The 17,337-nt window shown below is 38.7% G+C and overlaps 1 protein-coding gene across 1 annotated transcript in view; it reads left to right on the top strand.

Annotated features, from left to right (window-relative positions):
- MRTFA (myocardin related transcription factor A) overlaps positions 1-17,337 on the top strand; it is a gene marked incomplete at its 5' end in the record, with an annotated part of 201,702 nt that overhangs the window by 63,761 nt on the left and 120,604 nt on the right. Inside the window, one exon of the mRNA XM_082850469.1 lies at positions 13,994-14,255. Coding sequence (XP_082706595.1) covers positions 13,994-14,255 — 262 coding nt within the window. The remainder of the gene's footprint in view (positions 1-13,993; positions 14,256-17,337) is intronic.

Below are 17,337 nucleotides of genomic sequence, written 5' to 3'. Positions count from 1 at the left end.
GAGCAAGTCTATTGGTGGCATTTTTCCAACGTGTCTCTGTATCACGTTTTGGTAATTATTGCAGTATTTCAAACTTTTCATTATTATATTTATTATGATGATTTGTGATTGATGATCCTCGATGTTACCACTATGACTCGCTGAAGACTCAGATGATGGTAAGCACTTTTTAGCAATAAACTAATTTAAATTAAGGCATATATATTGTTTCTTTAAGACGTAATACTATTGCACGCTTAATAGATTATAGTATAGTGGAGACGTAACTTGTATCCACTGGGAAACCAAAAAATTTGTGTGACTCGCTTTATTGTGATATTCGCTTTATTGCAGTGGTCTGGAACTCAACCTGCAATAGCTTCGAGGTATGGTTGTATTCATGTCCCATTGGCTCGAACTCATGGCCACATCTGGCTACAGGAGAGGCTGGGAAATGCAATCTGCATTCTGGCAAGCACTTAGCTAAAGTTCAGGTGTTCTGTTAGTTTCGGCATGCATGTGGGATCTAGTCCCCTGAAGAGGAGAAAGTGGATATTGGGCAAAACCTCCAGTGCTTCCCATAGTGATCCAGGTGAGGTTCTTTTGCTTTCTGCTTATTGGTCGTCTCTGGTATTTAAAAACACTCCTAATTCTCTTTCTGTTGTATTCTCTCTTTCATATCATCTAAAACTTCCCAGTTACTACATTCGGATGCTTTCATTTCTTTTAGATATAGATCACGAGTGTGCTTCCTTTCTCCTTCATTGATTTAGAACCTTTCCATTTTAAGATATGCCACCAAGACATTAGAATATTTCCATGCTGGTGTGCACTTACCTTCTTCTTTCTTTCTTTCTTTTTTTTTTGCTATACACATCATGCTTATTGCCTGCACAGATGCCTACAAAATGCGCTGCGCTAACTGCTGACTGCTACTATGTGTCTTAGCATTTTATAAATTCTACAGTCACTGCTCTTAGATGTAGCTGTAAAGTGGAGATTCCTGCAGTGCTTTGGAGAACACTTTTGCTGTATTTTATATTTGTTTGGGAAGTGGATTTCTTTGTCTGTACTCTCTCTTCCCTCTTTATTTCAAAGCTTTAAATATAATTGTACTGAAGTTAAAATCATATTTACTGATGTCTCTTATATTTTATTCCATCAGAACTTCTCAGCATCTCTTTTTAGAAATATTACTTGGCTAAGAGTAATACTATTTGAAGCAAGAGGCTGTCAGAAGGGAAGAATAATGGAACATGACTTAGGAGCTGTTTTTATTTATTATTATTACTATTTTTTTTGCGGTACGCGGTCCTCTCACTGTTGTGGCCTCTCCTGTTGTGGAGCACAGGCTCCGGACCCACAGGCCTAGCGGCCATGGCTCACGGGCCCAGCCGCTCCGCGGCATGTGGGATCTTCCCAGACCGGGGCACGAGCCCGTGTCCCCTGCATCGGCAGGCGGACTCTCAACCACTGCGCCACCAGCGAAGCCCCCAGAGGTTCTGCCTTGATTGAAGCCTTTAATGACCATGAGCAACTGAAAATGCATTTTTAAACACGAACTCTGCACTGTTTACTGTGAAGGTAATGTGAAGAGAAAGTGCTTTTGTATGGTAACTAATCTTGTCAGAATAGATTCATTTAATCAATGAGTTAGCTTTTATAGTTAAAGTGTAATCAGAAGGATAATTGATGAGAATGCTGGTAGGGTTTCATCTCAAATGCTGCAGTGCTGTCATAGATTGTACATTGTCTTGAGGGTTCCTCACTGTAGCACCAGTAGGTGACTAGGAGCCATAGCCTAGCCTCTTCTCCTTGACCCATATTGAAGATTCTAGTCTTCAATATACTTTTTCTGTAGCAGAAAAACCCAAATGAACTTTTGGGCCAACCCAATATTTGTGTTTGCTGTATTCCTACAAAATTGTGACAGTTTCTGGATTTTTTTCCTTCTTTTTATGGCAAAATATTTCATTCTCAGTGTTTTGAAATATTTGATCAAGAATTTAGGAAAATATTCATGACTCCTTTTATAAAGAGGGAACATATTCTTAAGATATGGGGAGAGAGCTCATTGGGAAACCTAAGGATGTGAGGCTCTGGCACTGGAAAATAGTGCTTCTCTTCAAACACTCCATTGTAGTGTGGAAACAAAGCACAATACTGTAAACGTCTTCCGTTTCCCCCAACTGCTGCCTGTCTTCATCATAGGTGAGTTTTGTCTCAACAAGTTTTTCATTCCAAAGGTAGTATGTTCAGAAATAACTAGTCTTTTTCATATTATTCATACCTGAACAGCATCACTAGGGCACATTTTCTATACTGTGGCCTGGCAACATTTCAGGTTGTCCTGGCTTATTAATGGAGTGTAAGGTTTTAGTGTCAGAGTGGAAACGACAGAAAAATTCCTAACTTGAAAATTGTCTTATGATGGATTATGTAATTTTGTAGGTGAATACACGAATATGTTCAGATCATATTTAAATTTATTCAGGTCTTTTATACATAGCATGTGGACTGCTGAACATCCGTCATTCTTTCTCTTAGAGAAGAAATTTCTTTCTTTTTTTAAAATTAATTAATCTATTTATTGGCTGCGTTGGGTCTTCGTTGCTACGCGGGCTTTCTCTAGTTGCGGCAGGCGGGGGCTACTCTTCATTGCAGTGTGCAGTCTTATTGCGGTGGCTTCTCTTGTGGAGCAAGGGTTCTAGGGCGCACAGGCTTCAGTAGTTGTGATGCGGGTGCTCAGTAGTTGTGGCTCACGGGCTTAGTTGCTCCATGGCATGTGGGATCTTCCCGGGTCAGGGATTGAACCCATGTCCCCTTCATTGACAGGCAGATTCTTAACCACTGCGTCACCAGGGAAGTCCCGAGAGAAGAATTTCTAAAAGGCAGATAGAATTCCAGAGTTAAAAATTGGAACATATTTGAACACCACAGAAAAGGGATCAGGAATCATAAGGAAAGCATATCTGTAGTGTTTGTGGGCATGAATATAGTTTAAGGAATGTAATGAAGTCATGTTGCCAAAATAGTGCTTCAAATCTTAAGCAGCCTTTTCTTGAGGAGCAGGGAATTGGAGATGGGGATTTAGGCAAATTGTCAAATTTCTCTTAAATGTTTGCAACAAAATGCCACCTTGTAGTTAAACTCTCTATACTTTTCAGGATACCTTCTCATAAAACCCTTTAAGATAACATGACAGAGAGTAACAATTTTTATTCAGAGTGACTTGCCCAGGGTCATATCACCAAACTCAGTGATTTAAGATACTGATATAGGTCACATAACTTTTCCCCAAAGCAACATTATTGTAATTGTTACTGGGGGCCAGGCAGAATGGTAAATTATACCAAACTCAAAAGTCAGGCAGCAGGCTAAGGTGAACAATTTCCCCTACAGTCTATTCTCTACACAGCTGCCAAAGTGATCTTTAACAACATGTGTCAGATCATATCACTCCATTGCTTAAAACCTCCCAGGGGCATCGAGTTTTTCCTAAAATGTATTTCTCCCCTCCTGTTCTGCTCTCTGCCCAGGCTGGTCTTTCATTTCCTTGAAGATGTCAAGCTCATTCCCACCTCATGGTCTTTGAACTTGTACATGCTGTTTCCTCTGCATGGCTGGCTGTTGCTTGTCAAATTCTGGTAACATCAGATTGTGTAGTGGTTAGAGACATGGGCTCTGAAAGCTGATTCTCTGTGTTCCAGTTATTTAACCTCTCAGTGCCTTCGTTTCCTAACCTGTAAAAAATTGGATAAGTAAATACCTGTTAGTGTTGTGAAGGTTGAATACACACACATACAGTGCCTCACACAGAGTAAGTGCTCATTAAGTGTTGGCTGTTATAAAAGTCTCAGCTCAGAAATCACCTCCTCAATGAGACCTTTTTTTTTTTTTTTTTTGCGGTACGCGGGCCTCTCACTGTTGTGGCCTTTCTCGTTGCGGAGCACAGGCTCCGGACGTGCAGGCTCAGTGGCCATGGCTCACGGGCCCAGCCGCTCCGCGGCATGCGGGATCCTCCCGGACTGGGGCACGAACCCGTGTCCCCTGCATTGGCAGGCGGACTCTCAACCACTGCGCCACCAGGGAAGCCCAATGAGACCTTTTTTGAACATTTAAATTAACCTTCCTCCACCCCCCCCCCATAATACTTAACAGTTACCTGAAATTATTTTATTGTGTATTTATTTACTTTTATTTTTGTGTCTCTCTTACTATAACGTAAGCTCCATGAAAGCAGGAATATTTTCTGTGTCTTGCATTTCCAGTTCCTAGAACAGTGCCTGCTCAATATATATTTGTTGAGTGAATTAATGGAAGCCAGATCCACCCCAGAAGGTCTTCTTAGGTGACATTAAGACTGAAAAGCAGTTTGTGTCACTCAGTTAAAGGTGTTCCCATGTGTACCCAACACCATTAAGTTATGTTCTAAGCTATGGGTATCTGGCAGGGGCTTGTAGAGAGTGGTGTGGAGAGGTAATACAAAGAAAAGGAGTTGAGCCTGCAGATAAAATACATATCTTACTTTTCTTTATTTTAAATGTTTTTATTTATTTCTCCTGCTTCCAGCTGGTAAGTTCATGTCCTTTTATATAAGCCCTTAAGCTTACTTGTGTCTTTAAGTTTAGGGACAGCTGGTTGCCCCTCAGCATTATAAAGTTACAGCTTTATTGAGCTTCTTCTAAAATAGTGTGAGTAGAAAGTACCGATATGTAATTAGATACTCAGCTGTATATGATAATTTTAGGATTCAGAGGGATGCTCTAAAACCAAAGTAGGCTATCTGAGACTAGGAATTCCTGAGTTATCAACAGAGTCAGGTATGATAGCAATTTCTCATTCCCTTATATCTATACCTCTGCCTTTTCCTCTTACTAATACTATCACTACGCTTTTTGTTTTGTTTTCTTCCTATTCTTGTATTCCTTTTTGTTTCTATCCTTCTACTTTCATGTCCATATTTTCCTTCTCATGTATATGATGGAAACTCAAATGATGTTTCTATTATTTGGCTTTGGCTCCTGCACCCAGTACCCAGAATCAGATTGGTCATCCTCTCAGATAAATGTCCTCCTCCTTTCTTGCCTGCTTCTTTTAGTAGAATCACCGTTCTATCGGTCACTCTGGCTTAAAACCATGGAGTCATCTTGACACCTCCCTTTCCTCAGCCCCACAACCAAATACAAACATGTCCTATCACTTACAAATTCTGTCTCATTCATTCAGCATGAACTCAGCAAAGAGTAGAGTTTCTGCTCTGTGTCAGGTATGACTCCATGTTGTGTGTGACAGTTCCCATCTTTCTACATTTGCTACCCAAATTCAGGATCTCAGTAAATTATACTTTGCCTAGTGAAAGTAGCTTCGTAACTTTTTTCCCAACCTCATATTCCTTTTTTCCAATCCCGTATTTATTGTACTGCCTGATTAATTCTCTAAAACATGGTTTGACCATGTTATTCCCTACCTCTTTTTTTAAAAAAATTTTTATTTTATGTTGGACTATAGTTGATTTACAATGTTGTGTTATGTTCCCTACTTCTTAGAGTGAAACTCAGCTTGCTGTTCCAGTCGTATCTCGTATATTGTACAAGTACAGTCTTGTACTTGATTGCCCTTTTAGAACATACTCCACACTTTCTCACATCCATGTTTTTGTTCGTGCTGTTCTGTCTCCTGGAAGAATATAAGCTCCCTGAGGGCAGGAACTTTGTTTTATTCACTGTAGTATCCCGTAGCACCCAGAACAGTACCTGGCATGTAGTAGTTACTCGGTAGATATTTATCGAAAGAATGAATGAGAAGTAAGTGAATCTTGTCAATACTACCTATTTAAAAAAATTTTATTGACATATATAGTTGATTTACAATGTTGTGTTAATTTCTGCTGTACAGCAGAGTGACTCAGTTATATATATCCTTTTTCGTATTCTTTTCCATTATGGTTATCACAGGTTATCGACTATAGTTCCCTGTGCTCTATAGTAGGACCTTGTTTATCCATCCTGTATCTAATAGTTTGCATCTGCTAATCGCAAGCTCCCCACCCTTCCCTCCCCCACACCCCCTTCCCCTTGGCAACCACAAGTCTGTTCTCTGTGTCTGTGAGCCTGTTTCTGTTTTGTAATACTATCTATTTTTTATGACTCTTCCCAAACATTAATATTACCTCTCTTAGGAAGCCTTTTCTGATCTTCTGTGTATTTCTATTTAAACATAAATACCTACCTGTGACAGAACCTTTTTCCCTCTTTTTTTTTCTGTATCAGTGCTGGCTTTGATTGTGTATGTCATGTGGTTGCCATGAGATTAATATAGTCAGTAAATGAACAAATGTTTGTTCTTGTTCTGCGTCAAGTATGATATCTAGGTACTTGAGTCAAAAGGACAGTAGAATGGAATTCCTTTCCTCAGTGAACTTAACTGCCTAGTGGAGGATCCATTTTAATAGTAGTAAAAGTAAGCAGTGAGAAGCAAGCCTAGGATCTTATGGAAGCATAGCCTTTTGGAAGGGGTTGGATAATAGGGAGAAGGGGGTAGGTTGGGGAAGAAGAGGCAGTTCTAGGCTGTCACAAGTAGAAAGCAACATATGGTGGGAGCAGTGGGTGCTTAAAGGGGAGTGTGAGAAATGAAGCAGGTACTCTGAAGGGCCTTGTACTGTTGGTATTGAAGAGGCAGTACTATATTGTTACCTTTTATCTGTTTTGTTGGGATAAGAGGAAAAACTTGGATGACTGATTCCCTGTAGAATGATCAGGAGGCGCTGAAACCCTGAAGTGAGCAAAAGCTGTAGCTCCATGGAACTTTCTGAAAAAAATTACTTGGGAGGTAAGATTTTTGTTACGTGGAATGCCTTCCTACTTGATTGATAGTCTATATAAGCAATTCCAATTTGAAAATAAGTTTTTTCCTGAGAATTTGAAAGCATAGCCTATTATGTCAGTTTCTAATGTTGATGTTAAGAAATCTGATGTCATTCATTGTATCTCACAGTGTTGTGGGCCAGGGATTTGGGTGGGGCTTAGCTTGGGGGTTCTTCTGCTCCACATGGTGTTTATTAACTTGGGTCCACATGGTGGCATTCAGCAAGTGACTGGGCGTGCCTGGGGGGTGTCCAGGAGTATACAGGCCTGACACCTTGGTGGGGATGTCTGGAAGGCTAGTCTTAGCTAGATCCCTTTTCTTTTCAGTGTAGTCTTGAGACCTCTTCTTATGGTCTCTCCGTCAGAGCAGTTGGACTTCGGGGAGTACAGCGCTCCCAAAGATCAAGGTAAAAGCTGCCAGTCTCCTTAAATTCTAGACCTGGAACTGGCATAGCATCATTTTCACTGTACTGCATTGTTAAGGCAGTCACAGCCCAGCTCAGATTCAAGAGGAGGGGAAATAGACCTCACCTGCCAATGGGAGAAGTGTCAGGGAATTTGCAGTCATCTTTAATCTGCCATACCACTCTTCATGTGCTTTCTGTTGTTTTGAGTTAGATTATATTTTCCTGTTTCTTGTACTCCTTGGTTTTGGATGACTTCTAAGATGAAGAGGGAGCAGAAAGGCCTTTTCTTTGCCATCTGTAGTAGCCTGAGTAGTTTTTAAGACATCTGAAGATAATGGGGATGGTGGTAACAGAGATAAGGGCAGCTAGCTAGCCAAGGCTAGGTGTTTTCCTCACCTTTCACTGTAGGATCTAGGGCAGTACCTAGTACATAGTTAGCTCTCAGAAAATACTTGTTCTCAAATTCCTTTGTGTCAAATTATATATATATATATATATATATATATATATATATATATCTGCTTAGACAGTAAGAGTTTTAAAGATTTTGGTTTATCTCTTGAAGATAAATCAAGGAAAATAAGAGTAAAAATCTGTACAGTTAAAAAAAGATTCATTAATTGATTAAAAAACACTTTATACAGAGAAATTTTTTTCAGAAGAGTAATATCATTTGGTTGTATGAAACTCTTTGTCATGGGTCATAATAAAAAATCATGTTAGTATATACTTTTTTAGAGTTATCAGCTGTCTGCCTGAGCTCTTCCATTTCTCTAACACATTTTGTGCTATTGCGTCTAGTTACATGTGCCGCTCGGCACCAGCAGAAGGCATGCAGCCCAAAAAGGGGGTGGGGTGGAGAAAAGATGAGGGGGAATCAAGCCAGCAAGAGAGGGAAACAGATGGGTTGTGGGAGATGACCCTGCCCCCATGTTGTTTTTGTTCTGGCTGCTACTGATCATATGTGAATCAGTAGCCAAAAGATTGGAGTTGGTGATCCTATGATGAAAAAGAAAGTTTGATTTTGGACTCAGTAAAATTATAAATTTACAACACTAAAACATGATGCAGATTTTTTCTTTTGGTTATTTTAATTATCTTTCCTTTGAGACATGTCAGAAAGTATTTTGAGATATAACTCTTTAATTTTTCTAAATAATATATGTATAATCTGAGATGACTATTACTCTTTTAGCTTTTCTTTTTCATGCAAGTTTTACAGTAAATAAAACTTTAGGCATATTTAGGAACTGGTAGAGGAGACTTAATCCATGATGGCGATTCCTCAACATTTTTGGATCTTGTCTCTAGATGGTCAGAGTTTACTAGGACTTTCTCCTGTGGGCTATTTAAAAATGAGTAGAAAGTCGTATGTTTGCTAGAGAAATAAATCTTCCCAATGTATATATTTCATGCTAAATATTCTCTCTTTTCTTTTGTTAGTGCTTATGCTTGACTTTTGTTTGGCTTATTTTCTAAGGTCAAGATTAAGAAAACCTTGCTTTATGTCTCACCAAGTCTTCACTTTGTCCTATGGAAGAATCTTATTTAAAAAAAAATTTTTTTTAAACATTATAAGAATGTTAGCAAACATACACCAATATAGAGAGAATAATAGTATAATGAATCTCCATATACCCAGTATTCAGCTTCAACAGTTACCAGTGTTCTGTCTCTCTTGTTTCATCTGTTCCTCCTGCCCCTTACAATTTTTTATGGAAGAATTTTATTGTAATACCATTTAATGTTAGCATTTTGAAAGGCTATATCCTGAAACTTTTGAAATCTTTAAATTAAATACTACTGTAGCATATAATTTGCCCAGTAAAAATGTTTGGTAAACTATTTAGGTATGTAAAATTTTAAAATGACCTCTTCAAGCCCTTAATGATCCTATAAATATGGAACTTAATCAGTTACTCAGCTATTAAAATAAGTTCTGAATGGAACACTCAATTAAACAGTTTTTCAAATTGCTTTTTCTTTCATTCCAGGCAGTGGCAGGCACAGTCATGGTCCAGGTCACTACGGAATTTAATATTCCTTTCTTTAATCTATTAAAAATGTATGAGTTCTGAAAAAGATCACTTTTTAAACGTCTTCATTTTTTCTTTATGCCTAGCACTTGACTTGGGTTGACTTTCTTTTAGGGCTCATAGTGCACATTTTCTTTTAAAAAAATCATTTTTTTTAGAAGTACTGGTTATGTGCATTAAGTACATACCAGAATTACAGACGCATGCAGTTTAACTTCAAACTTCATTAGAGAAATCATGACATCATGTGATGGATGGATCTTTATTGTCTTTTAGGAGCAGTAACACATGTGAATGTCAGATCTCCAAATCTCAGCAATAATAATAATTTTCTAATTCAAAGTAATAGGAGGAAGGTTGTTCTGAATTACTGAAAAGTATATTAAGGGACACTTTAAAGAATAGACAGTTTATTCTTTCAAGCTCAATGAATGAGTTAGTTTAGTAAATTATTTCTTAAGCAGAGATCTTGCCAAGCCATTAAAAAATTATTGTGGTAAAAAACATATACTAAAGTTACCATCTTAATCATTTTAAAGTGTATAGCTCACTAGTGTTAAGTATATTCACATTGTTGTACAACAGATCTCTAGAACTTTTTCATCTTGCAAAGCTAAAACTCTATGTCCAGTAAACACTACTGCCAGGCCATTTTTTAAAAAATTTTATTTATTTATTTATTTTTGGCTGTGTTGGGTCTTCGTTTCTGTGCATGGGCTTTCTCTAGTTGTGGCGAGCGGGGGCCACTCTTCATCGCGGTACGCGGGCCTCTCACCGTCGCGGCCTCTCTTGTTGCGGAGCACAAGCTCCAGATGCGCAGGCTCAGTAGTTGTGGCTCACGGGCCTAGTTGCTCCGCGGCATGTAGGATCTTCCCAGACCAGGGCTCGTGTCCCCTGCATTGGCAGGCAGATTCTGAACCACTGCACCACCAGGGAAGCCCTGCCAGGCCATTTTTAATGGAAATGCGAAATATACATTTACATATTAACGTTGACTGTGTTATGTGCTAGTCTCTTTTGTAATCGTGTAAAGAATTATGCATTATGAGGCAGTATTTTAGTTTTTCTCTTAATCTGGTAAACACTATAAAATTGGTGGCACTCTTTTATCCTACCCCTCCCTCAAGTAGCATAAAATATTTCTTAATCTCATACTTCATTATGGTATCATAGGTATCAGTGAAGTCTGAAATAATGGGATTTTGCTGTTTGGTTAAGGATTTTTTACATGAAACTATGATTCTACCCGAGCAAATTGGAGTACTTAAGTGGAATGATGTTTGCTGGTTCCTATCCTGACTTCCAAACGTTATATTTAATTTTTCTGTATTTTTTCATACAGTCTTCTTGTATTGTTCAGATTTTCCTCAAGACTTGCCTGTCTTGGTCCCCAGACAGTCTTTAAATATCTTTCATTTGCTTCTGTCTTTTTCAGACAGGCATTTACCAAGTGGTTGTTAATATGCAAATACTATTTGCAGGGTCTGTCTACTGTATACACACACAGTTGCTACCATCTCAGTTAAATTTCTCCATTTTCTAATGAGAGGTATGAACTCATATAATCTATAATGATTTAACAACTTTTTTTCCAGTTTTATTGAGATGTAATTGATATATAGTACTGTATAAGTTTAAGGTGTAAGTAGTGACTTGACTTAACCTATATTGTGAAATGTTTACCACAATAAGTTTTGTTAACAGTCATCATCTCATATAAATACAAAAACATTTTTTTTTCCTTGTGATGAGAACTCTTAGGATTTACTCTCTTAACAGCTTTCAGATATACCATGTAGCAGTGTTTACTTATCTTATAATTGGAAGTTTGTATCTTTTGGCAACCATCATCCAATTCCTCCACCTCTCACCCCAACGACTGGTAACTACAAGTCTGATCTCTTTTTTTTATGAGGTTTTTAAAATTTATTTATTTATTATTTTTGGCTGTGTTGGGTCTTTGTTGCTGCGCGCGGGTTTCTCCCTAGTTGTGGCGAGCGGGGGCTCGCTACTCCTCATTGCGGTGGCTTCTCTTGTTGCGGAGTACGGGCTCTAGGCACGCGAGCTCAGTGGTTTTGGCTTGTGGGCTCTAGAGCGCAAGCTCAGTAGTTACGGCGCATGGGCTTAGTTGCTCCACGGCATGTGGGATTTTCCCGGACCAGAGCTCGAACCCGTGCCCCCTGCATTGGCAGGCGGATTCTTAACCACTGCACTACCAGGGAAGCCCCCATGAGTTTGTTTTTATTTTTCTGTTTGTTTTTTAGATTCCACATAAGTGAGATCATACGGTATTTGTCTTTTTCTGTCTTATTTATTTCACGTAGCATAATGCCCTCAAGGTCTGTCCATGTTTTTGCAAATGACAGTATTTCCTTCCGTTTTGTAGCTGAATAATATTCCATTGTATATTAACAGCTGTTTATTGAAAACCTGTAACTGTATGTGAAGCTACTTTTCCTAGGTCTTAAGACGGAAGTTTTTGTTTTTTTTAATGAATTTATTTATTTTTATTTTACTTATTTTTGGCTGCATTGGGTCTTCATTGCCGTGCATGGGATTTCTCTAGTTGCGGTGAGCGCGGGCTACTCTTCGTTGCAGTGCGTGGGCTTCTCAATGCGGTGGCTTCTCTTGTTGCGGAGCACGGGCTTTAGGCGTGTGGGCTCCGTAGTTGTGGCTCGCAGGCCCTATAGAGCGCAGGCTCGGTAGTCGTGGTGCACGGGCTTCGTTGCTCCGTGGCATGTGGGATCTTCCGGGATCAGGACTCTAACCCGTGTCCCCTGCATTGGCAGGCAGAGTCTTAACCAAGGCGCCACCAGGGAAGCCCAAGGCGGAAGTTTTGATACTGTCCTCCTCCTGCTTTCCTTTAGGACTCAATTAAGAGTGGTTTTTTTTTTTTTTTTTAACTCACACCTCAGTGCCATCATCCATGTGCGCATGTATGTGTGAGCACGCTCATATGTTTCAGGGTGGGGAGGGTATTGAGGACTCTTTCCTAAGGAGTTTGGGTCTCAAAGGATTGTTAAATATCATAAAATTGAATTTTTTAGCCTGAAAAGGCTGCTGTTAAGGAAAGCAAATACTCCCTTTCAGGGTCAGTGGCAAAGAAAAAGCCAGATGGATTAATCATGTATAACAGTTGTTTTTTCCCAGTACACATAGAGACATGGCTTAAATGATGGTAAGTCATAGGCAAGATGGGAAAAAATTTTTTGAAGTTCAGATTCTGGATTTTCTTGGTAAACATTTGTTATTTTTTAATTCCTAAAATTGTTCAAACCCTCAAAAACTTCTTTTCCCGATGTTTGCCCATACTACCTCTTAGATTATTGAGTTCCTAATATATATATATATATATTTTTGAACTTGCCTCACTTTCTTTCAGCATTTTTGGAGTAGAGAATCCTTCTTAATGTCTTTATTCTTCCTAATGTCACCCCCCCTTCTTAATTGGTCTTATCTGATCTTTTCCATTCCATTTTACATTTTATGAAGAGCAACCAGAACTACAGTCAGGTTTGGGCACATTATAGCCTTACGTGAAGGTAGAATGTGATGGTCCTTTTAGTTTTCAGTGCCTGTCTTCATTTCATGGCTTTCCAATATTTTGTTGGTTTCTTAATCTGAAGCAGATTAAAGTCCTCACTAAAGTCTGCAGGGAACTCCTAGGTCCCCTTTTTAGATTAAGAATTATAGCTTTTTCATTATAAAAGCAATATGTGTGTTTTAGAGAAAATTTGGAAACTAAAGAAAGTAAAACTTTTCATAGTCCAAACAAACAAAACCCATTTTGTGTTTTGGTAAATTCCCTTATGGTCTTTTTTTCTGTGTATAATATTTTTATGTGAATATGTGTTTTTATCTTTTTGTAAACTTAATTTTAGATAAACAGTTTCCACATTTTAATTTGTAAAAATTATTCTTAATAATTCCACAGCATTTGGTGGATGAATATAGTCTTAATTCCCTTAACCATTAATTCCCTTGTTGTTAAAAAGACTTTCAAATTATTTGTATTCTTTTTCTTTCTTTTTTTTTTTTTTTTTTGGCGGTACGCGGGCCTCTCATTGTTGTGGCCTCTCCCGTTGCGGAGCACAGACTCCGGACGCACAGGCTCAGCGGCCATGGCTCACGGGCCCAGCCGCTCTGCGGCATGTGGGATCTTCCTGGACCGAGGCATGAACCTGTGTTCCCTGCATCGGCAGGCGCACTCTCAACCACTGCGCCACCAGGGAAGCCCTGGGGATTGTTTTCTTAAAGAAATTTTCTCCCCTGGATTATGTTGGTACAATATGATACTTTAATACCTTGTACTCATTAAGAATTATTTCACAAGATATTTTTCCTTAGTAGTTGGAAGGTAACATTTATCTCATAGCTATTTCTCCTTGACCACTATTTCCTTTTATCCCACTAGACACGTGTGTGTGTGTGTGTGTGTGTGTGTGTGTGTGTGTGTTGGTTTTATTTCAGTCGTACATTATCCTCCTGAGTGATATAGTTGAGGACACTTATCGGACTTGAAATCTCATGCACTCTGTGAGCATAGTAAAAATTTAATAATGATGCTAGTTTACTTTACAAAAAGCTTTTAAGAATAGTGGTAGCTCACCAGTACTATAATTTATAATAATTAGTATTCAGCATGTATTCAGTGGAATAGTCTTTTTTCCATAACTAAACTTTTAATTTCTCCTTCCATTTCCAGGTTGCCATCACGAAAGCCAAGGTGGATTTCTCCAGTGTAGTGTGCCTGCCCCCTTCCGTCATTGCTGTGAATGGGCTGGACGGAGGAGGGGCTGGCGAAAATGATGATGAACCAGTGCTGGTGTCCCTGTCCGCGGCACCCAGCCCCCAAAGCGAAGCTGTTGCCAATGAACTGCAGGAGCTCTCCTTGCAGCCCGAGCTGACCCTAGGCCTCCATCCTGGCAGGAATCCCAATTTGCCTCCACTTAGTGAGCGGAAGAATGGTGAGTAGATACGGAATTATTGAATTGCCTGATTTGAACCAAGGTCTTCATGTTTCTAATGTCATAGATCCTTACTTTATTTTATGTCTCTTGAAAGTTTCTTATAATCTTAATATTTCTTATAAAATAGAGAAATGATAAGTTTAGGTGATCATTGTAAGCCCAACATTTCTTGCCTGGGTTATCATAATTGGTTTCTGGGTTTTTTTCCTACTTCTTTGCTTCTCCCCATGTAATATTTCTCATTTTGTAAACCCATATACACATTTATTTAATACATATATTAATTGGAGAGGGAGAACTATATTGTATGTGTTCTTCAGAAACTTGTGTTTATTGTTCAATATTTATTTTCCCTGTGAGTTATTAAAGGTATTCTGTAATTTCTTATAATCTAATCTGTGAATCACCATTTATTGAATAGTTCTTCTTTACCCTAGTGATATTTTTTTTGGCTGTGCCACGTGGCATGTAGGGTCTTAGTTTCCTGACCAGGGATCAAACCCATGCCGCCTCAGTGGAAGTCTGGAGTCCTAACTGCTGGACCACCATAGAATTCCCTTCCCTAGTGATCTCTAATGCCAGCTTTATTCTGTTTCTCTGTGTACAGGAGTTAGTTTTTGGGTTCTCTGTTGTTTCACTGATCTCTCTATCTCCGTGTCTTTACATCATTTTAGTTACTGTTGCCATCTGTTAGGACAGGTCTCTCCTTGCCTTTTTCTTTTTCAAAGTTGTTTTGGCTAATCTTGGCCTTTTATTTTTCCATAATTTTAGAATCAGCTTGTGAAGTTCTACACGAAAACCCATTGGGGTTTTCTCATCCAACATTTTATTATGAAAGAATTCCAACATATGATGAAATAGAGAGTTTTACATTGCACACCTTTATATCCACCACTCAGATTCTACCATTAACATTTTATAATATTTTCTTTATAGTAGATCTATCCATCCCACTGTCCATCAATCCACCTTATTTTTTGGATACATTTCAAAGTAAATTGCAGACATCAGTATATTTCCACTTTATTGAAGTATAACGTTGATACAGAGTAACACAAATTGTAATCATCCTGGTTGTTATTACAAACAAAGTGAGTACACCTGTGCGTAATTACTATTTAATAAAGAAATAAAATATTTCCAGCACCCCAGAACCACCCCTTGTGCCTCTTTCCAATCAGTACTCCCTCTTCCTGATCAGATGAAACTACCATCCTGACTTTTAACACAGTAGTTTAGTTTTGCTTGTTTCTAAACTTGATATAAATGGAATCATGCTGTATGGTGTTCTGTTGGTGGCTTCTTTTATGTGTTTGAAATTCATTTGGGTTGAATTGTGTGTGGCAATAGTTCATTTTCATTCCTATATAACCAATCCATTTTATGAACGTAATTTGTCCATTTTTACTTTTGATGGATATTTGGTTTATTTTAGTTTGAGGCTCTTATGAATCATGCTGCTGTGAAGTTCTTGCTGGGATTTTGATTTGAAATATATCATTTATAGGTTAAGGGGGAGAATATACATTTTAAATATTGGGTCTTCCTGTCCATTAGTTAGTATTATCTCTCCAATTAAATAGGCTATCTTTAATATCTACCCACAGATTTTATAATTTTTTCCATAAAGGTTATGCAAATATTTTATTAGGTATATTCCCTGGTATCTTTTTTGGGGGTAGACATTATAAGTGGTATATTTTTATAAAATATTTTTTGTCTCTTTGATACTGGGGTTTAGAAATACCAAACCTTTTCAAAACTCCTCTGGCTTTTCTACATCTCTACCCTCCATTTGGGAACCCCCCTCCCCAAACCCCACCCTGCCACCTTCTTGCTAACTCTTACTTGTCCTTCAGTATTCTGTTCAGACATCACTCCCTTTGAGGAGCCTGTCCTCACTCATATTCAGTGTTACGTGCACCTCTTTGTGTTTGCCCAGTTGCCCTTTGTCTTCGTACTTCATCACCCTGTGTTGTAATTGGAATTCTCCACCCAGTGGGCCTTTGAAAACTGAAATCAGACATTGTCACACTCCTCTCTCAGAACTCTTAATATCTTCTCATGAGGCTTATGATGAAATCATAGTTTTTACGACGTGGTCTTGGTTTCACCTCTCACCTGATTTCATTTTTTTTTTTTTTTTGTAGCTTAAATCTATTACCTCACAGCTAACCCATGAACAACATCACCTGATTTCTTACCTCTGTTCCCCAGCTCACTCTGTTCCAGCCACACTTACTTTCTTGTTATTTCTTGAACATATCAAGTATGCTACTGCCCCAGGGCCTTGATACTTGTGCTGTTACTGAAGTTCCTGCACAAATGTTATTTTCTCTGGGAGCCCTTTCCTGCCTATCTTATTAAGATAGCACCTCCCATTACTCTCTATCCTGCTTTGTTTTTCTTCTAAGCCCTTATTATGACCTGTGTGTGTGTGTGTTTGTACATGTGTGTATATATGTTTGTTGTCTGTATTTCCCCTCTCTGATAGTACATTTCACGAGTCCAGAAACTTTATTTTATTCACAGTATATATTCAACTCCTGGCTCATAGTGGGCACCCAGTAAATATTTGTTGAATAAATAGATGAATGGTTTACTTGTTTGTGGCAAGAACTCTGTTTTACATGCGTAGTGGGAAATGTAATGGAAACTCAGGCATTTTTTATTTTGGGAAATAGTGGACACTCAAGCAGTTTTCTTGTGTTCTTTTCCCATTTATAATTTCTACTTGTTCACCCAAGATGGCAGAAAGTTCAGCTTATTTATACGTTAAGGGGAAAGAGTCCAGAGGGACAAGCTGGAGACAGAAAAGGGGAAAGGATAACTGATGGAGCATTGTTCCTGGGAGATGCAAGAGGATGGGATCCAAAAGCATCGGCTCTGCCTTGAGTGTGAGTGGGGACCAGCATTCCTCTGGGATGGGAGGAATGGCAGTGAAGGTGATGACAGACAGCAAACAGCAAAACTGTCATATCTTGGGCAGGAAGTAGAGAAAATTGGTGCTGACAGCTGTGATGGTCTCAGTGGAGTAGAAGGCAACTGTTACTGTTGAGGCAGAGGTGTTGGTGTATCT

This window comes from Leucopleurus acutus, assembly GCF_964270905.1.
Source record: "Leucopleurus acutus genome assembly, chromosome: 11".
Classification (NCBI taxonomy): domain Eukaryota; kingdom Metazoa; phylum Chordata; class Mammalia; order Artiodactyla; family Delphinidae; genus Leucopleurus; species Leucopleurus acutus.
Note: the sequence above shows the minus strand (reverse complement) of the source record. Positions and strands in the feature narration are given on the sequence as shown.